Raw genomic sequence first — 26,616 nt, 5'->3', positions numbered from 1 at the left:
ATTCGATCAGTGTCATTCGATCTTCAACCTCACCACCCACCAAATAAAGTTCTTCCCCATGGTAAGTTCTTCCTCACGGTAAGATAATCACTTTGCTTCAGAGATATATTATTATACGTTTTTACAACTCTTAAGATCTGTGCTTTAAAGATAATCACTTTGTTGGGTGGTTATATAACGTTTTCCAAATATATCAGAATTGTTAAAGATTTGTTACCCAAGGTTTACATCTCTGTCATGACTCACGAGGTCAATTTCCAATTAGTAGAGCTCCTGTTATTTGGTTTAATTTGTTCTTATTATGGAATCAAATTCCCAGGTTTTCTTCATCTCTTCAATTCCCTATAAAGTATATGTTAAAATGTGGCCCTTATTTTCTTCATTTCATTGTGCTATTTAGGACAATAATACTTCAAAAAAAATTAGAAAAACATAAAGCCATCAAACAAAGTATATATATATTTATAAGCAGTGAATGCTATCAATATACATATATTATTTATTTAAGTGGATTTTAGGTTTTTGAGTCATTAGCTATCTATGTAGCAAGTCCGGCCATAGGCCGGGCCAAATGGCTAGTTCTTAAAGCATTTCAGATTAATTTTTTCGTTTGACATTGTTACAAATCTGATCCTCAAAGCTGTACGAATTCTTTGGATGGTCTAAGGTCTTGTGACTCATCGCTCATCTAATTCATTTCGAAGATTTCCATGACACTTTCATGTTCGAAAGTCAACACACTTAAGCTCGACAGGTGCCATTTCTCGCCGATTTCTAATAGCCATTAGGTTACTATAATCATCTTTCAAATAGGCTTTCAAGAATGCCACAATAAGTCCTCCAACAAATGTTCTCATAGGTTCTCTTGTTTTCCCATTCTTACACGTGCAGTATGAAGCTTTTCCCCTGACGCCTCTAGTATCATCGTCAAGCATGTCCATATGACCGTAATCCTTAACAACAAAATAACACGCTGGTGAGCGGCATTCATTAAAGAAATCTTCATGGTTCACGCCCTTAGGTGCACAAGGAGGGAAGAGGGGGTTCTTCCTTGTTTCTCCCAAACCTGAGCCAATGACTAATGCCGCCATATTGAGATCAAAAGATTGAGGGATATACGTTAGAACTGCGGGGGGAGTCTGGTTACCTTTGCCCATACCGTCAACTGGATCTATGCCCATCACGACTGAATATTTCAGTGAAGTGTTGGTGTGTCCAAGAGCTAATGCAAATGCAACCTTGCCTCCCCTGCTATGTCCTGCAATTGCTAGTTTGCTTAGATTTGGTTGCACTTTTGAAGGAAGCACATTTTGCAATCCATTGGATAACCAATCAGTTATTAAGGCTACTGATTTTATTTCATCGTTTGAGTCTGGTCCAGCAACTTTGTACAGCTGAAAACCACAAAAGAGGTGATCATTAGGGAGGCTTAAAACTAGCACTGCATATTGGATGTTATTACGCATTTATTCACTTGGTAAACTACGCATTATGATTTTTAAGCAAATTTTAGCTCGAGTTCTTGTTCCCATGGGATTACACCTCGTTTTGCACTATGTTTTGCTTTCATCGAGTTTGCTTGAAAGAGAAATGTCTAGCTTGTGATAAACTGTCTAAAACCTTTGTGCATTTAGCACAGGACAATGTTCTTAAATTTGTCAATTACTAACTGTAAATTCATCCACATGAAGTATCGACAGGACGACTAACATAGATCAATTAGACGAAACACATAAAATCTTAGGTTCCCCCTCAGAAGAGATCCTGTTAAATGAAGTAAATGCTGATTGCAAAAAAAGAAAAGCACATTTGAACTACGTGAATCTGACTGGCTTCGCCCGGGCTCGAACCGGAGACCTTCAGTGTGTTAGACTGACGTGATAACCAACTACACCACGAAACCATTTTGTATGTCTTGCACTTTGTCTATTTATTTGACATCAAACAGTCCAAATTTGATTTGACTTATAACAGAAGGTTTCAGGATAAGATAGATAATAACATTTAAGGCCCAATTATTTATGCTAATTACTCCTTTACTTTAAATCAAACCAAGTCAAATGAAATTGGTGAACTAACCTGTGGAGCAATAACAATGAATCCATGTGAAGCGATACGTTGAATAAGTTGAGAGTAGAAATAATTGAAGAGAAGGTAACCATGAAGAAAAACAAGTACTGGAAATTCTCCTTTTTCAGATGGTGTAGCGATTAAAAGAGGTTTAGGAGGAGGAACCGAAGAGGATGTGGAGGACTCGACTTGGACAAGTAACACATTGTAATTTCCCGCCTCAAAAACATTTTTAGAGCTAGAAGAAGACATGCTATAACAGGATAAGTTACCAAATTTTCTTGCTTCAATCTTTCAAGTCTTATAACAGGATAAGTTCAGTATATATCTGTAGGAATTGTAGCTCGCCCTATTGACTACTGAGTGACTTATTTGGGGTGCTTTTTTTTTCAACTCCAAGTTGAGTGAGGTACCATAATCCACGTTTTGCATTTTGGCACGTCCAAAAACTTATGGTCCACACCCCATACAACAAAATGCTGCAAAATATTTTTTAATTTTGCTCGAAATATTTTGGCCGGAATTCCTGTTTTTGGAAGTTTTCGGAATTCCAACAAAAGCAAAATCCTGAACGATATATATGGGACGGGTTCTAGAGATATATTTTATCTTAACACGTAAACAAACTCAAAATTGTTAGGGTATTTATAAATTTTGGATTAGACTAATTTTTTGTAGATGTGATTTCCTAACTATTTTAAACATTGTCACAAATAATCAGAAAAATATAAAATTTCTAAACTTGTCAAATATAGTATCAAAAATGGTGAAAATGAATGGTCTACAATTAGCCAAATTTTGTAAATTATTAACTACATTTGGCAAGTTTGAAATTTTTTGATTTTTTTTATTATTTGTGACAATATTTATAATAATTAGGAGATCATATCTACAAAAAATTAGCATAATCAAAAACTTACAAATATTCTAACGATTTTGAGTTTGTTTATGTGTTAAGATAAAATATGTCTCTAGAACCCTTCCTATATATATTGACTTTTAAAAACTGGCATCAAATATAACTTGTGTTGATGTTTACGTGTTGAAATTTTGTCAACATTTTTTTTGTCACCATTTTAAATCACTTTTATGTGTTGAGATTATTCCACTCAATTTTTAAGTGTGTCGCACACATATTCTCTCTCCGAGCCTCCATTCAGATTCGTAGAATTTGCCCATTTGCATAAGGTCAAAAGTTTATGAAGAAATTAATCATTTTACAAGAAGCTTGCATACAGGGCCGGCTCATCTATGTAGCAAAATAAGCAACGACTTAGGGCCCCGCAGCTCAAGGGGCCCCCAATATATTCCAGTCCAGTCCACTATCGGTAAAAAAAAAAAAAAAAAAAAAAAAACGTTTTTACATTGGAAAAGAAAAAAAAAACGGTATATAAAGAACAGACCCTTCGTTTCTCTCGCCTTCAGCTTCTTCACCGTTTCCCACGCCTTCAATTCTCAAGCAAAAATAATGCACGCCTCCATCGCTAATCAACGTTCTTATTCATCTCTTTATAAAACCAACAATACACTCTTACCTCTATCATCTTCTTTTTGCTTTCTTTGGTTTTATAATCCCTCATTCTTTCTGACTCTCTATATCCTTCTTCTTCTCTCTATTTTCAAGAAAGATAAAAGAAAATAAAAGGTTGGTGTCTTTTTTTACTTTAATTGTTAAATTGTTATATTCTAAATTCTAATTTAATTCCACTCAAACCCATTTTTTTTTTTTTTTTTGGATAGTGGATAGTGGTTTTAACAGGTATAATTGGACTAGTTGCTTACTTGCTTAGCCAAAGTGATTGTCGCAGTCTCGTGGATTGTCTACTTTTTTACTCTATACTTCAAACGCGACTTCGCCTATCAATTAAGCTTCGTCTCACGGTGATTGTTTCCATTTTATTTTATTTTTTGGTATGTTATGTGACTATGTGAGGACTTATTGCTTATTGCTTGCTGCTTGCATATTATTTTACTGTTTTGACATGAACCGAAAGTATAAATCCGGTAATCAAAAACGTCAAGAAAAGAGAAAAGTAGATGAGGCGATTGAATCTCAAAGAGGAGCTATTTTTAAATTTATAAAAAACTATAAACAAAGTGAATCGGTTAGTTCAAGTGATAATTTAGTAAATGAACAACCTGACCAACCAATAGAAGTGGATAATAATGAAAATATAGAACACATTGATACTGATCCTAATGTAAATTTTGCTCCTAGTGTTTCTGTTCAAGATAACATTGAAGAAAATCAATCAAATGAAAGAAATGATAACTCAACAGAAGATTTGCTTGTTAGTATTGATGAGAACCTCAATGAACAATCCAACTCTTTAGTTCAAGATATTTATGACCCTGGACAATGGGGTAAAATTGATACAAAACTAAGAGATTTGTTAGTTAAGAAGGGTCCAATTAGAGTTAGTGACATAGAATTTCCTATTGATATGAAGACAAAAAGAAAATTTTCAGCTAAATTTTATACCCAAGTAGCACCAAATGGAGAGAAGTTTGATAGAAATTGGTTAGTATATTCAAAATATTGTAATAAGGTCTTTTGTTTCTGTTGCAAGTTATTTAACTCAAATTGCACCCAATTTCAATTAAACGGTGAAGGGACTGATGATTGGCAAAATATTGGTACCAAACTTAAAAAACATGAACTTTCTAATCGGGTCATATTGATAATTTGACACTTTGGGATGAGTTAAGTTTAAAGATTAAATAGCAAAACAACAATTGATAAGCATATCCAAGAGCAAATTGATAGGGAAAAAGAACATTGGAGTAATGTACTACTAAGAATTATTGCTGTTGTTAAGACAATTTCTAAAAACAATATGGCATTTCGTGGAAAGAATGAGAAAATTTATGAAGCTAATAATGGTATGTTTTTGAGCTTAATTGAAATGATTGCAGAGTTTGACCCAATTATGCAATAACATCTCCGGCGTATCAAACATGATAAATTAAAGGTTCACTATCTTAGTCACAATATACAAAATGAATTGATACAATTGTTGGCATCTGAAATAAAAAATAAAATTATTCTAAAAATTAAGGAAGCAAAATATTATTCTGTTATACTTGATTGCACTCCTGATATTAGTCACCAAGAACAAATGACTGTCATATTACGTTGTGTAGATGTTTCCTCAAGTCTCATAAGAATCGAAGATTATTTTCTAGACTTTATAATAGTAGAAGACACGTCGGGTAAAGGACTTTTTAATGAGCTATTATGTATTTTAGAAGAATATAAATTAGATTTTAACGACATAAGAGGTCAAGGGTATGATAATGGATCAAATATGAAAGGTAAAAATCAAGGCGTCCAAAAAAGATTGTTAGATATAAATCCTAGAGCATTTTACTCTCCATGTGGATGTCATAGTCTTAACTTAGTATTATGTGATATGGCGAATTCTTGTTCAAAGGCAATATCATTTTTTGGAATTTTGCAACGTATTTATTGTTTGTTTTCTTCCTCTACAAAACGATGGGATATTTTATGTAAGTATTTAACTAAATATACGATGAAGACTTTGTCACCAACACGTTGGGAAAGTCGAGTTGAGAGTGTTAAAGCATTGATTACTCAAGCGCCAGAAATTAGGGATGCTCTACTTGAGCTAGCAAAAATTAGCGAGGATCCAAAAACAAAGAGTGAAGCCGAAAGTCTAGCATTGCATGATTTAGAAAATTATGAGTTTTTGTTTGGAATGGTTATTTGGTATGATATATTAGCTACTGTGAATTTGGTTAGTAAGGATTTACAATCTAAAGATATGCCCATTGACATGGCTATAAATCAAATAAAAGGTCTAATCACATTTTTTAAAAAGTACATAGAAGAAGGATTTGAAAAAGCTAAAATAGCATCCATGGATATTGCACGTCAAATGGATATAGAATCGGTATTTCGTGAAAAACGTGTAATTCGGAGAAAGAGACAATTTGATGAGAATGTTGACAATGAAGTAACTCAAACACCTGAAGAGTCATTTAGAACTAATTTTTTCTTATATATAATTGATCAAGCGATATCATCTTTTAATAATAGATTTGAACAGTTAAAAAGTTTTGAAGAAACGTTCGGATTTTTATTTGACGTGAAAAAATTGAAATCAATAGATGATGATAGGTTAAAAGAATATTGTCTTAATCTTGAAAGTTTTCTGAAACATGGAGAGAGTTGTGATATTGATGGTACAGATTTGTTTTTAGAATTAAGACTACTAAGAGAAATTTTATATACCAAAAATGAATCTGCAATTAAAATATTGAACTATCTAAAAAGAATACAATCTTTTCCAAATGCTTATATAGCTTATAGAATATTGTTGACAGTACCTGTAACCGTTGCTTCAGCATAAAGGAGTTTTTCAAAACTAAAGTTAATTAAATCTTACTTAAGATCAACCATGTCACAAGAAAGATTGAGTGGATTAGCTACATTATCTATAGAAAGAGATTTTCTAGAAGAACTTAAATACAAAGATTTAATTAGTGATTTTGCAGCTCAAAAAGTAAGAAAAATGAAATTTAATTGAAGTTTGTGACATGTAAAAATTTCTTCGCATAAAAAAAAAAAAAAAACAACAACTTTTAAATCCGCCAAAGTATTTTGATAATGCATTGCCGGTCCCAAGCCCGGATAAAGAATGAGGGTTTGCACTCATATGATGAAATAACATAAATAAAGCAATAAGTTATAAACAATTTTTATTGGTATTAATTGTAGAAGGCCCCCTATTCGAACTTTGCTTAGGGCCCCGAATAGCCTTGAGCCGCCCCTGCTTGCATATCGATCAACCTAAAGACCAGGTAAATTTCAGAGAAATGATACGGTCCTTTCGACATCTACTAGTATGTCGGATGCATAAGAACATCCGGCATTGATGCCTGCTTTTAATGAGGTTAGCAACAAGGCTTGCTTCGGAGGCCCAACTTGATAAGGCTTAAGGTTTGGGTTGTCGAAAATGTAGGCCTAACCCAAGTAAATTCCCGCAAAACTCAAACTGCCAAAACCCAACAACCAAATTTCCGCACGAATCTTTCGCCCATAACCGAAAACAGAAACCCCCTACTACAAAACTTCCCTAAAATGTCGGATGCCGTAACGTCACGTAAAATAACTCCGCGTATGTATCTTTTCTTTCTCGAAACCTCACAACACTCAAACCAACCCTTTTTTTTTCCTTCCAACAAACTTTCCAAATTCCAATCATAAAAAAAAAAAAAAAACAGAAGATCCTAGGAAAATATTACAAAGTTCTGCAAAAATGGTAAGATTCGGAAAAAACGACATTGAAACAGGGTTTAATAATGGACAACTTTACCCGAACATGATTGAGGACCCACAACTTCGATGGGCATTCATTAGGAAGATTTACGCCATATTGACTCTTCAACTCCTTCTTACTGTTGCCGTGGCTTCTGTCGTTGTTTACGTTCGTCCCATTTCGCATTTCTTTGTGTCCAGTCGCTTTGGTTTGGCTGTATACATTGTCATCATTCTCGTCCCATTAATCCGTAAGTTGGAGTAGTACATTGTTTTAATATAATATAATCATATCCATATTTTTATTTTTATTTGGTTTGTTGGAAATAATTTGCAGTGTTGTTGCCATTGCACTATTTTCATAAGAAGCATCCATGGAATCTTGTTCTCCTTGCTCTGTTTACGGTGGCGATATCTTTTGTTGTTGGATTATCGTGCGCATTTACCAAAGGTGAGTTTTAAATTTTCTTTAGTTTTTTTTGGTGAAAAAAGATTTTGTGGGGTTTCATTTATTATATTTGTTAAGTATAAATACTATAATTTAGAAGAAAACTTGTAACAAAGTTTGGTGTTGCTTTGAAGAATAACAAAATTTATGGTTATTATTTATTCGTCTTCATGCTTTCATATTGTTAGGTAAGTAATGTTAGAAGAAATAGAAGTGCATTGAAGTAATAATGAATGCTTTAGATCGATATTTGTAATGTATATGTTGCCTATTTTTCTGATGTGGTCAGGCAGGGTAACATAATAGGCGTGGTGTGTCTTTGTTTCTCACTTTCTTGTGTCTTCGGATAATTCTTCTACCTTTACAGTGATAATTACGATATAAGTAAGAGAACAATTACATTTGGTTTTAAAATGACTATTGATTAGTTGATTAGTGAAGCAGAGGTCTAGGATAAGTTTCATCCTAAAGGAAGAGTGCTTCTCTTATGAAGACTGGCAAATGAGTTGCAGACTTGCATATACCACATTTCAGAATGTTTGTTATGGGAAGTTGGATTCACAAATGATTACCTCTTCTGTGTTCTTTTTTCTTTCCCTTCTTGTTGTTAATTACTGCACAGTAATAACTTTTTATGTCTCCACCAAACACAGGGAAGATAATTTTGGAAGCTGCGATTCTGACGACAGTGGTTGCCATAAGCCTAACTCTTTACACTTTCTGGGCTGCAAAGAAGGGGCGTGATTTCAGTTTCCTTGGCCCGATTCTGTTCTGCTCTCTTCTAGTGCTTATTGTCTTTGGCTTCATTCAGGTACTTGGGAACATTCTACTAAAGGACCTTTCCATTGTCTAATTTCCCCTGATATAACGACAATTTGGATAGTATGTTTTACTAATGTATTTTTTAATTTGTTTGATTTCTTGCAGATCTTGTTCCCATTAGGGAAAGTCTCAACGATGATATGGGGAGCTCTGGGGGCAATAATATTCTCAGGATATATCATTTATGACACAGATAATCTAATCAAACGCTTCTCCTATGATGAATATGTTATAGCTGCAGTTTCACTCTATCTTGACATCATCAATCTCTTTCTTGCTCTACTTACCCTCTTGAGAGCGGCTGATTAAAGACCTTGTTTTTGCTTTTAGCCAGATAGACGGAGATATTGTATAGTATAGTATCATATATGTTTTGTTGTCGCAGCTGATCGAATTCTAACATTCCTCTACGTTGATATAAAAACAAACTATAGAACCAATCGCTGTGTCGAGTCTGCATATTTTGACTTAAGTTGTTGATACAAAACTTTATCGGAGTTTATCATGTCACAATGTCCAGTGCATAATTTGACTCACATGTCAGTTTCTGTTGAAACATTGGTAAGCTGATCTTAGATTAGCTGGTTACTTTCTATACTTTCTATACCTATTTCTTGTAGAATTTGATGTTTCCGTACTATGAAAACTCGATAGAGCCATAGAGGTCATATATCTTGAAATTTGGCCGCATTTATAATTTTGTACTGTAATAGGCTAATAGCATCGTTTTTCTTCAGTTGTATCTGGATTTTTCAACTCCATATACAGAAGAAGAATGGAGAACTAGGATTACTGTCAGAGTCTGATCTTTTGATTTACAAGACGCTATGTTTGATAAATTGTTATGCAATAAAAGTAAACTCTTGTCATCAAGGCACAACCATCTTACAATGCAGTGCAAAATATAGTATCGCAATGCATGCATTCACATATATACCTCAAGAGCAGCCTCTTCTTAGACATACGTGTACTTGGTTTAACACACTCAGAGGTACATAAGACACTAATTCATCAATTCGGACGTCCAGTTTGATTCTCGTTCCCTCTACATGCGAGATCCTTGGGCATTATGCAGCACACCAGCAAATCTTAGTATAACAGAGTATATCTAAACGTTCGGGGATGTCAACTGCACACTAATTAAAACTAAAATAAGGGATGGATGTGAGGAACAAGCAACTGAAGTCTAATTTAACTCCTTAGATCATTTCTTAGTCTTTAAGGGTGATCTTGGACATATCCATAAAAATACTCCCGTACCCCAACTTTGAAATAAATAAATAAAATTGTTTAAGACACATTTAGGTTTCTAAATTACCCTTTCTTTTATTAAGTATATAGACAAAACACGACAAAACAAAACAAGTGTTTATCCTTCCAGCAAACACAAACACAAACACGTCGCACTTATTTTATTTTTTTTATCATTTTTTTTCTCCTTTATGAAAGGAATTAGAAAGAGATAAAATTGTAGAATTTAGTCTTCCTCCTCTTCTCACTCATCAGCCATTAATGTATTTTTTTTTCTCATTGCAGCTCCTTGCTGTCTTTCTCATTTTCCGCTTGAGAAATTTTCAATTTGATATATTTCTACTAAACTCCTTTAACCCTTCTACAATGATGAAGAAGAAGTAATTGCAATAAGAAAAAAAAAATCAAATTTGAAGCAACTTGTAGAAGAGGAAAAAAAGAATTTGTTTTTTGGGCATTCTTTTACTTTTATTAGAAGTTCTCTTATTGTGTAGTGTGCTGTAGTAACACAAAGATTCTTCAAGGTCCAGAGTATTATTTTCAATTTTTTTTATTTGTTGTTTCCTTTTGGAATGAGTCTCTCGATCTTTTTGTTTTTTCTCTTTCTTTACCCCTATTGGAAATATCTCAAATTAATTTAGAAGATATTATTGGATTGAAACGGTTATTGGGGTATGGCAAAAACTGAGTTAGTTATGGGGTACGGGAGTATTTTTATGGATATGTCTAAGATCACCCGTCTTTAATTCAACTTCTTAGCTAAGCTCATTACTAGCTTTTAAAGTCACAGACTAGATTTTCTCATGGCTCTGCACAGGGCTTACCAATTATACCAACAATCAAGTGGAGACGTCTCCCATATTGGCAAGAACCATAATAAAAGGCCCACAGCCCACGATAAGCATCATACAGAAAAAAAGAAAAAGACCACCTTGTAATATCTACAAATTGTGAATTTGTGACATTAAAAAGGGATTGTTCTCACTAAACTAATCTCTACTAGTAGTAATCTCAATTAGTAGAGTATACCATAATTAACATGGACATTTAAAATAGACCAACCTTTTTTCTACCATGAAATACCCTTCATAAAATATTAAAATCAATTATTCAATGCCTTTAAGAAGGACTACTTAGTCATTTCAAATTTTACTATCATTTATATCCTTAAGATTATATAGTAACTTAAGGACGTATGTGTAAATTTAGGTGAAAAATCAACTATACGCCCCTATTCAATTGTTCGCGACTTACCCAACATTCATTGTCCAAATAAATACCTTCTATGAAATTAAAATCGAAAAACCAATTCGTCTCTCTTCCACTTTACGACTTCCCCTCTTTTGCAAACAGAAAATGAAATAATATCAGCCATCGTTCTCTCTCTTCCAATTGAGTTCTCCCACAAGTAATCGAACGTCTCAACCAAGCCTTCAGTCAAGACTATTCAGGTAGGCCTTTTTGTTTCCAAACACTAAATCCGGATATCCTTGAGACTCTGTTCCTCTGATTGGGTTTCTTCTGGCAATCAAAGATAGTACATTTATCAAGTCTTTCCGTCTGCTTTTCTTCTTTCTTATTATCATCCTATTAATTCTTATCTTCGTTTTTGCTTTAGTTTCCAGTTACATCTAACTTTGCAGAAATTGAAATTTGATAAAGGCATATAGCCGAGTAAATAGATCTCAATTGTTGGTTTTATGTCCTCTCCCTTTGTTTCAAATTCTATTTGAAGTCTTTCTTGTGGAGTTGGGAGTTTTGAGAGTTATCCATATATCATTATTTAGAATTTTGAAGTAGTCGATTTATGCAGATCGATCGATAACATTGAATTGTAATCGACGAAGTTGTTGTTATGATATTTAACTTCCGAAAAATATCGTCACATTCAAGCCCCGGGATGGACACTGGGATGGGAATGGTCAAAGAAGGAAGTGATCCGGAGCATGACGGAGCCCAAGCCACGAAAGGGGGATTGTTCAAGGTTCAAAGGAAATGTTCCCCATTCTTTGTTTACGCAAAACCATTTGTCATGGATTTATCGCCGGGAACCCCTTACAACCAACGGGTTGCCAATTCGCAAAGGGGAGTGATAACTTCATGGATCCGGGATCGTGACAATGTAGTAAGCTCGTTCCAAATCGTGTAGGTTCTGCGGGAACCACAAACAAGACTGTTAGGGCACCAAAGAATTTCATTTGAAGGTTCCCGGGCCCGGATACACATGAAAAAACAAAGCTTGTTAAACCGAAGTCAATTTGTCTCACCGGATAAAAAAGAAGAGTCACTCAAGCCGTGTGTAAGTTACTTGCTAAAACTTTTAAAATTACCTTACATAAATCTAAACGGATATCCTTGAGACTCGTTCCTCGATTGGGTTTCTTTCGGCAATCAAAGATAGTACATTTATCTGATAATACCAAATATTCATTTTTTAAGTTGTAGATTTCAGTCGCATCAGATTTGTGTATGTGTTTATAATTGAATGCCAATTCTGTGAATGTGGAGATATACTTCTCATTCTCATCAATTAGCCTATATAAATTTTGATTTGTTTGACTAGTCGTTTCATAAAATGAGGTCTTGCGGTTTAATGAGGTCATTTTGCTTTGTGTATGATTTTATTTGTTTCTCTCGTTTGTGATTTAAACTTAAAAGGTCATGTTGACGTATCATTTTCTTTTTTGTTCCTTCCCTTGCAAAATAAACTAATTCAGCATAAAATTTCAAACATGCAGTCAATTTGACATCCGTGCTCTTATACATGTTATAATTATTTGGTTCTGAACTTTTCTGTCGATAACTCATCCCCACATTTTTATTGTTAAGATATTATTGCTTTAGACATGTATTCTAAATGCGGCAAGATCTCGTTTGGAAATTGAAACTAATTAAGTTGTTATTACACATTTTATTTCAGGTAAGAAACCATCTCCTATGTGGGACAGATTGGTATTCAATAAGATAAGGGCAAAGTTAGGTGGAAGGGTCCGATACTCCGATGTATGATTTCGGGCTCTGCGCCTTTGTCTCCTGACGTCATGGACTTTTTGAGGGTGTAAGTTAATGCAAATTTACTCAGAATACATACATGCATCTAATATATTTTTTCCACCTTTGATCACTTGGAGTATTTGTTGTTTCATAATTAACTTTATGAATAGCTTCCCAGATGCTTTGGTTGTAGCATTCTTGAAGGATATGGAATGACTGAAACTAGTTGTGTTATAAGCTCAATGGACGAGGCTGATACGTTATCTGGTCATGTTGGTTCTCCTATTCCCGCTTGTGGTAAGCTGTTGTTTTATAACTTATTAATCAAGTTTCTTATTTCTTGGTTCTTTAGTTCCAATGCAGTTCGTAACTCAATGATAAAACTGATGTGCATGTTCTAGGTTTATTCATTACATGGGTTAAAAACATGGCATTTTTCTGTAGTTTTTTTTTTCTTGGTATGACTATTGACTGAAATGGCAATTGATAAAGGATGTCATATAATCATATTGTGTTTAACGAAGTCTTTCTATGCATTTTTTTTTCGTTCTTACAATAAATTTCTTTATCACTCATTACATAAATTTTTATTTATTTCGAAAGAAATTGCAAGTACTATATTAAGGGGCTTTTTATCTTGATTGTAAAGACATATTATAACTTATTATAATCTTACTTCTATTTAAATAATTCCTCCACCAACTGTGTTTTTTACACTACATTGACATTTTTTTTCCCAATTTTTTCCTCATCATTTTCTTGATATTACAATACCCAAAACGGAATACAATCAGTAAATTGAATTTCAGATAAGAGTAAATATGTAATTCCACGGTTGGTGTTCACAGTAGTCTTATTGGTCCACCTTTGGGTTGTATTTCAGTAGTTGCCTATTTCTATTCTTTTTTCTATCTGATTTTCATCGATATAGTTATCATTCATTATACTGAGAGTGTCAATGGCAACATGGTATTTAAGATAATAAAGTATTGATGCTTGGTAATCAAAAAAATTGATTGACGATGGTGGTTTGAGTTCAAGGAAGGTTATAAATTCACTTGGAGTGATTCACCTAAAAGCCCTTTCAAAGCCATTTCTTGGCCTACCACATAGGATATATAACACTTGGCCTTTACTATGTTATTGATCATATCAATGTGCAATGTGAAATTTGTCTATGCTCTTGGTTATATCAATGTGTAATGTGTAATGTGAAATTTGTTTATGCTTTTGGCATCTACGGTCACAGCTCAATGATGCATCAATTAGAAAAGACTATGGTTATTCAATTACAAATCAATAAATCTATTTTATGGTGTGTTGCAATAATGTTAATTTCCAGATATAGTTATATTTTGTATTGATTTATGAACGAACTTTCCTTTACAATAATCTTGCAGCTGCGATATACTTAAAATGATCCTAACACGAAGTTGGTTTTTGAGAAACTTATAGCCTATCATTGTCTTCATTTTCTTTGGGGCTTGGTTTAGAGTATCTACTACTCCCTTTTCCATAGCATAGTTGTTACTGATGGTAAATGATAGTTCAATATATTTTTGCTTAATCGCTACTTTATTTGTTTAAGTCAAATTAGAAACAAAATGGTATAAGGTGGAAAAGGGCTTTAGTAGAAGCTAGGCGCTCAACAAATGAATCGAATGGTGTTTTTATTTGTGCCCAGTGCTTTGCATACCATTGATTGGTGTGTGTTTATGGTTTCTGTCAAATTGCAAATACTTTCTTCTTTCTCTTTAAGAATATGTGTGGTATGCCTTGGTCTTTTTCTGCTTTTGTTAATATATGGTACCCATATTGTCCTTAAATGAAACTATTGGTTAGTACTTTAATTAGGAGTAATTGGTCATTTCATGTGCTGGTGAATAAAAAAAATCAAAAACCACGCCATTATTTCAATTGTACACCACCATAAATGCATTTAATTAGGCATTTAATTAAGCAATTTAATTTATTAGCCGTTAAAAAAAACGAAAAGACCTTAAACTTCGCTCTCACCAACGAAGGGTTGCTCTCCTCTTTTCAATATTCCATATGATTATTTAGTTTTTATTTCGTGAATGCAACTGATTATTCACCTTGGTGAGTTGATTTCAGATTTTTGGGAGAGCCAAACGCTAGACACAAAATAAGGTTCAATCTTGAAATAAATCATGCGCTTGATGATGTACTATTACAGTTTATAGTCAGTCAATCACTCAAACTTAATAAAGATAAAGATAAGGAAGAGTAGGGATCACTACACAATGAAAGATCGAGATCACCCTACTTACCGTATGATAAATCCATAAGGTACGCAAGTTATTCTCTTTTCTGGTTAACTTTAATTGTGTTATAAATAATCATATAATTTATGTTTTGATTTTTCCTTTTTTACGGTTTACACTTCGAATATTCATTTCAAGGATTGTTCCAATTTCAGGTTACTACTGTCTCATCAAGTGCAATTTGCAACTTCTCATTTCAAATGCAAAGGTACGGTCTTCTGCCTAAATTATTTCTATTTTTTTATTGAATTTTTGGTCTTTCAACATATGTTGTTGAGATACTACTGACCATTTCAGTTAGTTAAATGTGTTAGCTTTTTTTTTTTTTTTGTAATCACCAGTTTAACTTTTACTGTTCACTTTAGGCAAAAATAAATTTCCACACACCAAATTGTTGCGTAGCCTTTTGTATATAGTTTTTTTGGAATTTATGTTGGTAATCACGAACTATTTGATTAAATGCTTATTTGATGTTTATGTTTGTTCTACTTTAATATTTTTTGTTCTATAATCGTTGTGTTAAGTTTACATTTTGAGGATAGTACTATGAATTTTGTATTATAATGTACTGTCCTATGAATTTGGCACTCATATGTCTTTCTATCTATTTTTATACACCGTTATCAAAATTTTAATAAGGTTTCATGTGTCACACTACATGGAAGGAGTAAATAGCATTATCAGTCATCCTGACTTCCTTATATGTCATTTCAAATGAACACAATATTGTCTGTAGCATCACCTGTAAAACAACTTGTGGTATGCATACTAGCAGAACCAAATGGTGTCGCTTTTCATGTACACCGGTTGCTGAATTCTTTTCTGCACATGATTGGATCCACAATAGTCATGCAAGGTCATTTTTTCTCCATTCCCATACTAACATGCATGTGACCGGCCTACTAACACAATAAGAGTTTTTTTGGTTAATCAATTGGAATGGGTAGTCAATCAGTCCTGTCATACTAAGAGTTGTTAATTAGTATGGGTGAATTGGCTTGCATTTCAAGATTAGCTTCATTTCTCTATTTTTTACTAGGGGATTAGTTTGGATTTCAACATTCTTTTACATGGATTCATGTACCAACGGGGTACTTACTTGAACATAGGCTACTAGTATCTATCGGTTATATGCGCTTTTACAATTAAGATTTTACTTATGTTGTTTGTATGCAAAAAAGGTAAAGGATTGTTGTAATTAAGTTGCAACTTTGGTATTATGTCAAGTATAAGGTGAAGAAGTACAGTTCACTAGAATTGTCCTAGCACGTATGGCCTGTCGCGGAGGAATCTAGATTAGCCTATGTGTGCTTGCTTATATGCATATCCTTAACGGACCTTATATTACTTTTAGTATCAAAGGAGGTGATGTTTTAGATGAGGATGGGAATACACTGGTCGAAATTACTTTTATAACTGAGGAAGCTGTTGATTAAGCAAGCTTTTAAGTTATAAAATCTGGCTATATATTTGAGAGGCGTGAAACGCAGTTGTGGGAAGCGGCTAAGCTATACGATTTGAATGTATAATTAATTTTATTAGCTCTTAACCTTGGTCTTAGTGAATTGGAATTAGTCTTAATTGTTCGAAATTGATTGTGTTATGAATTCCACTTTTCCAGATATGTAAATCGTGAGATGAATTTGTTAGTCAAAAAAATATGGTGAACATTGTAATACCAATAGGCTTTGTGTTAAATCTGGGTCAGAAGTGGAAGCAGTTAAGAACCAACTGCTCATGAAATCTCTTTAAATTTCACAAGACACACCTCCACTCCACTATTCATTTCCAAATTATGATTTTTGTTTTTGTTTTTGTTTTTGCTGAATGAGTATACGAGTATGAGAAAAATGTAGTTCCAGTATGCAAAAAAAAATAAACCCTTTTCGCTTTTTCATGAATTTAGTATGTTTACTATTGTGTTTATTATTCGTATAATTAAGTTCTTTGAATCTAATACTCGCCAAAGCTATATTTTATTTATATTTTTTTTCCATTGGTTGGAATACAAATGAAAGTTGTAAAAGTGATATGTGGTTATCATAATATCGAGGGAAAACTCTGTTGTCTGATATGGCAGATCAAGGAATTAAGCCTAGCAATGTGACATATAACACTCTCATTGATGCCTATGGACGAGCAGGCAAGTATCCTGGCAGGATTCTTTGTTTTTTTTTATCTTTTGTATTAGTCTGTGTAGTCTCGAGCTTTTTGCTTTCTTAAAGTTCAAGTGATTCGGTGTATTGATTTTGTTGTTTATTTTGTTAAAATATATGGGGAGATGGAATCAACACTCATGGAGATGCTCCGTGAGCGGGAATGTGAGCCTGATGTATGGACCATGAACACAACACTAAGAGCCTTCGGTGGCAGTGGGCAGATCGAAACAATGGAGAGTTGTTACGAGAAGTTCCAGAACTCTGGTATCTGTCCTGACATTAAGACATTCAATATACTTTTGTATTCCTATGGGAAGGCTGGGAGCTATGAGAAAATGAGTGTTGTGATGGAGTACATGCAGAAGTACTACTTCTCATGGACAATTGTGACCTACAATGTGATGCATTCGAGAGAATTTGGGGATCCGGGCGGATGGAGTACTGTTCAGTTGATGCGGTGAGAAAATCAAACCCAACCGCATCACGTTGAGCTCGCTTGTAAAAGGCATATGGGAGCGGGATCTGCAGAGAATTGAAGATTGGAAGCGTATTAAGGTTCATTGAGAACTTCGGATGTAACGTTAGATACTACATTTTTCAATTGTCCGCTTGATGCATATGGGCTTAATGGGTTGCCTCACAGAGATGAAAGAGGCATCGAAAATGATGATAGAGAGAGGTTGTAAAGCCGCATGTAATTACCTACAGACACCATGATCAAAGCTTATGCTAGCAATGGTATCACCAACCGAAGCTAAGGAACTTGAGGATATGATCAACAACAAGGGGAAAAGCGACTCAAGAGAAACTGGGGTAGCTTGATTTTGGTATATGCATCTTGCTTTCACTTGCAAGGTTGGTTAAGAGGCACAAATTGATGGATCTCAAGTCTCACAATCTGACCGAGTAGCTACATACAAATGAATAACTTGCGGGGAATCTTCTCGGGGAAGTTTCTCACGAGGCATAAGCGCTATTTTCACTTCCACTCACCGACTACCCCTCGTGAATTAGCATAGATTATGTATCAACCTGACAACCTGAGTGCCAAAGGCATACTTTTTGTATGTATTATAATGAATTTGAAATGTACCAGGTAGATAAAAGGCCAACAACTGTACCAAGTATTCTGTCAAATAAATATATAATTTGTTATAGAAAAGGCTACAACTACTTAACAAAGCTGGTTCAATTCAGTAGATGTTGTTGTTAGATTCATTTCTGTTTCCTCTTGATAACTATGTTCACATTCTCTTCAATAAGTTTTGTGTATTGTTCATGTGCAGAGCACGTGTATTTTGCTAGTACCTATAACTATCATGGACCCTTAAATTCATCCGGGTATTTTTCTTACGCATAATACCCCTGGATGAATATTTTAATAAAAAACACTCATAATATTTAGAAGGGCTGGTTCGTCTTTTTCGCCCTTTGCAAATTTAATGTACCGATTTTGTCCTTAAATTAAAATATTATTTAACACCTTTGAATGGGAGTAATTGGTCATTCCATGTGGTGGTTGGTTAAAATTTCAAATCCACGCCTCTATTTTGAATTGTACACACAATAAATATAATTAATTAGCTATTTAATTAGCAACTTAATTACCTTTTAATTTCCATTAATATCTCTACTAGTAGTAATACCTATAACTGTCATGGACCTTAAATTCATCCGGGTATTTTTCTTACACATAATATCCCTGGATGAATACTTTAATAAAAAACACTCATATAATATTTAGAAGGGCTGCTTCGTCTTTTTTGCCCTTTGCAAATTTAATGTACTGATTTTGTCCTTAAATTAAAGTATTGTTTAACACCTTTGAATGGGAGTAATTGGTCATTCCATGTGGTGGTTTCTTAAATTAAAGTATTGCTTAACACCTTTGAATGAGAGTAATTGGTCATTCCATGTGGTGGTTGATTAAAATTTCAAATCCACGCCTCTATTTTGAATTGTACGCACAATAAATATAATTAATTAGCTATTTAATTAGCAACTTAATTACCTTTTAATTTCCATTAATATCTCTACTAGTAGTAATACCTATAACTATCATGGACCCTTAAATTTATCAGGGCATTTTTCTTACACATAATACCCATGGATGAATACTTTAATAAAAAAAACACTCATATAATATTTAGAAGGGCTGCTTCATCTTTTTCGCCCTTTGCAAATTTAATGTACCGATTTTGTCCTTAAATTAAAATATTGTTTAACACATTTGAATGGGAGTAATTGGTCATTCCAGGTGGTGGTTGATTAAAATTTCAAATCCACACCTCTATTTTGAATTGTACGCACAATAAATATAATTAATTAGCTATTTAATTAGCAACTTAATTACCCTTTAATTTCCATTAATACCGATTGACCAAGGGTTTCTCTCCATCTCAAAAAAAAAAATGGTCCATCATCTCTCACCCTTCTCTCTCCATCTCCCAAACCCACCAATTCTTAGATATGTGAAAATATAAAAAATTCTTTCTTCTCCTGGTTTTTGAATGGCACCATTAGTTTTCTTGCCCTCACAAGACACAAGCTTAATATATTAAATTGCTATCAATCACGTCGGTATCAACATCAGATGATTGAGATCTTCTTTTAATTTGGGTAAGCATTATATGTATTGGAATGAAGAAAAGTGGGTGCATCTGTTTTTCTATTTACTTAAGGATTTGTGCGCGTGCTCAACATTATAGAAATGAACCCTTACTATTTTTTGGAGTTGTGCTTTTCTTAGCGATTTATCCTGTCTAGAGTTGTTGGGACTTAGGAAATGTAAATGAATTAATGATTTTCCTAAATTGATTGAACGAGGGTTAGTCTCTGTAGAGAGGTTTGGTCAGGACTCCGAGAATCTTTTTATGTCGAGAAACACAAGCTCTAGAATAGACACTGAAAGATAACCACCATTGTGGTTTCGCATTGTTTGTAACTAATCCAATCAAGAACTAAAATCATTTATTAAGCAACTGGGGTTGCTAATGATACCTATATCTGAAACATGTGCGAACAACTGAGGTGGACATTTGCATCAAAGACTTATACAAACTTATTTGTAAGAGTAACAAAGTCGTTGAAGTACGACCAGTTATAGTAGAGATGAAGAAATGGTTTGAAGACCTTACATTCAATGTAGTGGTCATGATGATGATTGGGAAACGATATGTTGGCTCAGCAGGGGTCGGGGACAAGAATGAGATGCAGTGGTTCCAGAAAGCACTGAGTCAATGTCTTTATCTTTTTGGGTGGTCTCACGCCATGGAAGCATTTCCATTTCTTCAGTGGATTAATTATGGAGGGTACAAGGGAGCCATGAAATCTACTGCTAGAGATCTTGACTCTGTGTTCAGAAGTTGGGTGCAGGAGCATCGACAGAGAAAACTTTCTGCATATGTTGGAGATCACGAAGATTTTATTGATGTGATGATTTCCAATTTAGAAGGTATGGAGTTTCGTGGCTACGACCACGATACCATCATCAAGGCTACATGCCAGGTAAGAATTGCTAAACCAGACAATTTTAGACAAATTTACTTAAGTTTTGCAGATGGAATTACGATTGCAGTCAAGTCAATATCATGATCATTCAATTTCGATACAATCCTGTTATGTAGAAATTAAGTTTGGTAACTGAGCAAACAACAAAAATCATTTACAAGTTTCTTATTAGCATTATTGTTTGGTTTCTTATCTTAGTATGACAACAAATTAAGTTCTCTGGATATTTTCCGACATGGAATATTCAATTTACTTGATGGGTTTCAGATTTTATGTAGGATATGGTTCTAGGTGGTACGGACACAACCGTGATCACCCTAACTTGGGTCCTATCTTTGCTGGTGAATAATCGCCATGTGCTAAGAAAAGCTCGGGATGAGTTGGATGCTCACATTGGCAAAAGCAAGGCCCAAAATATCGATATCGATGAATATATTGGTGTACCCAAAAACAGATATATATCAGATATATCTATTTTTTTGGTGACCAGTCCAAACTATTTAAAATATTGGAAATATCGGATATATCGGAAATATCGAAAACATATCGGAAATATATTAGAAATATCGGATTTATATTAAAAAATGGTCAAAAAGTCAACCAATATATATCGATTATATCGTAAATATCGATTATATCGGCGATATAAAGTTTCATATCGAAAATTCCGATATATATCGAAAAAAAATGGTTCAATATTCTGTGGATATATATCAGAAATATTGATATCGGTGTACCAATTTACCGAGATATATCGGATATATCGGCGATATTTTGGGACTTGGGCAAAGGAAGACATGTTAACGAATCAGATATTCATAATCTACTTTATCTTCGTGCCATTGTGAAGGAAAATTTAAGGTTCCCTCCCCCCCCCCCCCCTCCCCCCTCCCTTTTCCACTGTCAGTACCTCATTAGTCCATGGAAGACTGCACAATAGGTGGTTACAGAATCTCGTCAGGCACAACTATGATAGTGAACCTTTGGAAGCTATAGCGAGACCCACAAGTGTGGTTAGATCCTTTAGAGTTTCAACCAGAGAGATTTATCACGAGTCACATGGATGTAGATGTAAGAGGTTAGCATTTTGAATTGATACCTTTTGGCTCAGGAAGAAGGTCCTGTCCTGGGATTTCATTTGCTCTTCACGTTCTACATTTGACTTTTCATCGTTAATTTCTCACTCACTGAAATACAGTTAAGGGGTTTGATGTCATTGAGGTTTGATGGATGAACATTTGGCACATACACGATGTCACTTACCAGCAAATTTCATTTAGGTCCTCTCATTAGTAGAAAGGCCCAGATGAACAAGAGAAGATAGCAAAAGTATTTGCCTAGACTGCAAAGTTAATGGATCTAAACCTTATAAAGGAAGAAAGAGATGTCGCACAAATACGGGATACGACACAAGGAAAATAATAAACTTCTTTTGGAACTCACTCTTATTCAATCTAACTCCATCTCACATGGACATAGAATTTCCAACTGATGAAATGTGATTGAAAACTAAAACTACACACTCATTTGGGTTCGACTGTATATGGTTGTATAAGTCAAGACTTTGTCATGGGCATGGCATGACGTTGCTATGCCGTGTCCTCCAAAGTAGAATTTATACAGTGAATTTGTTGGTTTCGACTATGGACTCAAGAGTCTCTAAAAGTAGAAATTCAAGCAAGCCTATAACTCCCTGATTTAACTTTGGTGAGAACCAAGTCACTATTGGGCAACAAAGGTAAGATCCCCTTGCTTTCCTACTTTTTTCAATATTTCATAAGTGATAGCAGCACCTTACTTTGGGAACCTTAAAACACTCAAAGACTGCTCATTCGCCTTTGCAATGAGAGCACCTTTTTTCATTTGATTAACTAACTTATTTTACATAAATATATTAAAATGGTTATATCAGGTCATGAAGATGCGACCATACGCATATCAAGTTGGAAATATTCAGATCAGAGTGCTCTGCAGCTAGATTAAATGTATGTATGAAATCTATTTTTCTTTTTTATTTGATATATATTTATAGTCTGCAAATCCTTATCAGTTTCTACGATCTTTCTCAGAGGGATGGAAGGATGAAGGTTAATCCGTAGCCTAAAGAAAAATCAGGGTTGTAATTTTTTTTGGTAAGTGGACCTTCTTTCATAGTGTAATTTATCCATGAGATTGTATGACTATGTTGATAAAATATGGTGAACTGAAATTCATGACTATGTCGTTTGAAGGTATTCATTCACTTATGTCCTCGCAGAAAGTGGTTACGCTTGTATTTGTTTGAGGTTCATTTAGCAATTTTAGGAGTCTACTTCAAACATGCTAAGAAAAGAAATTGATAAGACTTACGAGATGTTAGAGGTGTATATGTATAAGAAACCTCTTACAAAGATAGTTCTCTCCTCATAAGCCTTTGTGATTTGCTCCGGTCTTCCTAGATGAGAAAAGAGAAAGGACCAATAAAATGTCTAGAAAGTACAATTGACACCTCAATCGGCTCATAGAATTCATCTGGGAAACTTGCAAGTTTGGCCGGTACACCATGCAAAGACATTGGTGCTCTCGGCATTACATTCTATAAGCCCATCACGTCTCTCACTAAAAAAATGGCCACAAATGATGTGAGAAAATTTTGTCACAAATTTTAACTATCGTTGATTAGAAACAAAAGTATATATACATCTTATTTAGTTAATATATGTTCTTCGCATCATTGAATTGTTCTTCCTTTCTGTTGTTTAATTGCATAAACGAATGTTGGCAAAAATTTCATAGACAATACCACATGAATCATTATGCAACTATGCTAATTTCAAACCAAGGTTAATTAGTATTATTTGTAGTTTGATTTATTGATTACTATTTTCCACCATTGGAATCTCAAGATAAAATACAAACTTTATTTCAACCAATATATACTTTTTGAATTGTATTATGCAACCAAATTAGGAATTGTTAAATAGAGACCTTTTGAAGACTATCAGTAAGTAAGTTACCTCAGGCAAATCAAAGGTAACCAGTTTGACTTATTTATTCTATTTTCATTTTTCTTTCTTGCATGGCTTGAAGCTTCAACAATCTTCGATATATTGTTTTCCATCTTCGGGCTTTGGAATAGTTTTTTTTTGTGAAGAGGAAGTTGTATGGTGTATTCAACAATCTAAGGTGAGTTTTTGGTTGTTCTAAGATGAAATGTTGTTTAGTTATTTCATTTTGATTATGCTTTTGATCTTTCTAAAGGTTTGACAAAAGTATTAATTTTAAGTTTTGTGATTATCAAACTCTAATTTCTCAATATGGTTAATTTGTTATCGAAGATTTTGATCATTGTTTCATCATTTTTCCTTTCATATACCATGAAATTTAAACTATCGGTTTTATATGATTTGGCGGTGATTTTTGGGACTAATTGATCTAAAAAAGTCTTAGTCACTTGCTTCGGCTCTCAGGGCGTTAAACATAATTTTAGTGAAATTGCGGTTTTAGCGGAATGCGACTCAATATTAATTATCTTGCATTGTCAAACTTATCAATCTAAGAGTAGTCAATTTCTTTTTATACCAGACTACTTAGTTGTCGTTTATACGCAAGGAGCTTGCTGGGACATCCCTACCCAGCAAATGCATAGGTGGTGCTGAGTTGAGCAATTCTCTTATTGAAGCATTTCCAACACTACAAGTCTACAACATGAGTAGAATATAGATAGTAAAGACCTCATGGATTTAGGTGAGGGACAAGGCTCTCAACATAAGGTCGAAATGTATAGTGTGTACTTCGATCAACATCCAAATAACTCAGGTTTTGAAGCTAGATGACATCATATACCAAATACTAATTTTTGATTTAATTGTTTCACTTTTATATAATTATCAGGAAAAAGAAGGTACATAAATACTATTCTCATTAGTTTGTAGAAATTTGTCTTTTATCATTCATACACTCATGATAGTGTTTGAGTCGTGATCTAATGGACTGTGTGCCCATTATATGTTTGTTTTCAAAAGTTGAGATTTGGTTTTCAAGACAAAACCCATCTATGATCTATATTGTTTTAGTAAGCTCTTCTTTAAACTGGCTTGAGTTGTTGTTTTAGTAGGTTGTTTTGTTTTGCTCATGGTTTACTTCTCGGTGGCATTATAAAAGCATTGATGCTTCTAAAATTCTATTGGTGTCTGAAGCCTAAAGGTTACATTCACATGTTATATTCTTGGATACTCACTTTGTAAGTTTGTATCCATCATTTTTAGGTGATTGTAGAACCCATATTTTGTTTCTCTCCTTACATGTGTGTTTGTTTGTCATACATTCATACTTGGTGTTTAACTTATGATAGCGATTATTTGAGAAAAATGAGTACCTTATATTTTGGAAACTTTCTCCTTCAAAATCTTCTGTTATTATAATGTGTTTAATTAGGAGCATGAGTTGGGCTAAGGCATGGGAACATGTATAGGAATTGGGATTACCTTACTAAAAGTCTAGGCACCTCAAGGCTATCCTCATAAAATGCAAGGTTTGTTTTAGCTAAGAAGTTACTACACCATACACTTTTAACTTGATATCCCTGTAAGCTTTTCCATTGTTGTTGCCTATTTTTCTTGATCCATCGCACCATTGTACTTTCCTTTAAGTTATTCATAATGGTGCGTGTATCTTGAATTTTACAATCAAAATAAGACCAGCTGATCAATTGAAAATGGTAAGCCTTTGTCTTGAATTGACAAAATTGATTTTAAGCATGTTCACAAAAATTGATCGAACGTAGTGACAAGTGTGGTTGTAGATATTTGGAGTGTTTTCTGTGAGTCGTAGAAACCTATTTGGTAGAAAGGGCCAAAGGGGATGATAACATAAATATGTATATTTATATGCTAAGTTTTCTTCTCCTCTTAAGTTGCATGTCTTGCTAAAAATCAGTTTATGATTCTTGAATGAGTTCTTCTGTGTAGCAACAGTGTTGGCTTAAAGTTTGTCGTGTTATGAATATAACCGAAACATATGTACCATTAATTCTGAATCACAATTGTCTTGAAACCAACTAAGGACTTATATGACCATAGATGATGTGCAATACATTCTATTACTTGCAAACTACACAACACACAATTGGTGGATAAAGAAAAAAGCAACATAAATTTGATATTGTGAAATTCATTACTAAACATGTTTGTTCTTGGTGGTGGTGTGGTGCGCAAAGACTCTGTCTCTTAAGAATCAATGGCAGAACCTGCCACCAAGCTGGGGAAATTCCATAGATCCTTGTGGGGCACATTGGGATGGAGTCAACTGTGAAATTAATTCCAGAGTGACACAATTGTGAGTTGCTTATGTAAAATGCTATAACAGAGAATGATCTTTAGGACTTTACATCAGCATAATGGGGTTATTACTAAATAACCTTTTCATCATACACCTTTTGATTTTTCCATCAAGACCAGTGATTTTGCAAGGTATTATCCACCACGAACCTCAAAGGTACATTAGGTAATGACATTACAGAACTATCTGAGTTAAAATCCTTGTGAGTTCTTCCCTGGCACTCATATGTAGTTATAGTTGTTTCTCAACATTTGGAATTAATACAAGATTACGAAAATAACAGTAGTTCAAAAGTGTTGATCACTAGAGGGAAATTCAAGTAAATATACAATATGATTGTAGAATTCTTGATTGTTCTGGACATGTTTACATGCAGGGATCTATCATTCAATCGAGGTTTTATGTGACCTCTTCCTCTGCGAATAAGGGATCTGAAAAAGCTAGATAGTCTGTAAGATCAAAACAGTATAATAATCT

At 34.0% G+C, this 26,616-nt stretch overlaps 2 protein-coding genes, 1 long non-coding RNA gene, 1 other non-coding gene and 1 pseudogene across 4 annotated transcripts; 3 read left to right on the top strand and 2 right to left on the bottom strand.

The window, feature by feature from the left end:
• Positions 1-569: 569 nt before the first annotated feature.
• CLH2 (chlorophyllase 2) lies at positions 570-2,430 on the bottom strand. The gene is made up of 2 exons (XM_086561589.1): positions 2,080-2,430; positions 570-1,394 (listed from the first exon to the last, which is right to left on the bottom strand). Exons 1-2 carry the CDS (start codon positions 2,320-2,322, stop codon positions 720-722), a joined length of 918 nt encoding a protein of 305 aa, XP_086417715.1. The 5' UTR covers positions 2,323-2,430; the 3' UTR covers positions 570-719.
• TRNAV-AAC (transfer RNA valine (anticodon AAC)) lies at positions 1,830-1,903 on the bottom strand. Its single transcript has one exon. It is a non-coding gene; the product is annotated as a tRNA-Val (tRNA).
• Positions 2,431-7,240: 4,810 nt separating the features above from the next.
• LOC147499821 (protein LIFEGUARD 4-like) lies at positions 7,241-9,118 on the top strand. Its single transcript, XM_086559210.1, has 4 exons — positions 7,241-7,602; positions 7,689-7,802; positions 8,453-8,610; positions 8,727-9,118. The coding sequence occupies exons 1-4, from the start codon at positions 7,353-7,355 to the stop codon at positions 8,928-8,930; spliced, it is 726 nt and encodes a 241-aa protein (XP_086415336.1). The 5' UTR covers positions 7,241-7,352; the 3' UTR covers positions 8,931-9,118.
• A 3,675-nt stretch (positions 9,119-12,793) lies between these two features.
• On the top strand, positions 12,794-15,385 carry LOC147499820 (uncharacterized). The gene is made up of 3 exons (XR_015195022.1): positions 12,794-12,930; positions 13,045-13,163; positions 14,982-15,385. It is a non-coding gene; the product is annotated as an uncharacterized LOC147499820 (long non-coding RNA).
• Positions 15,386-20,421: 5,036 nt separating this feature from the next.
• On the top strand, positions 20,422-20,904 carry LOC147499819 (strychnine-10-hydroxylase pseudogene; annotated as a pseudogene).
• The last annotated feature ends 5,712 nt before the right edge of the window (positions 20,905-26,616 follow it).

This window comes from Coptis chinensis, chromosome 5 (assembly GCF_015680905.1).
Source record: "Coptis chinensis isolate HL-2020 chromosome 5, ASM1568090v1, whole genome shotgun sequence".
NCBI classification, from domain to species: domain Eukaryota; kingdom Viridiplantae; phylum Streptophyta; class Magnoliopsida; order Ranunculales; family Ranunculaceae; genus Coptis; species Coptis chinensis.
This window is presented reverse-complemented; position numbering and strand designations above follow the sequence as displayed.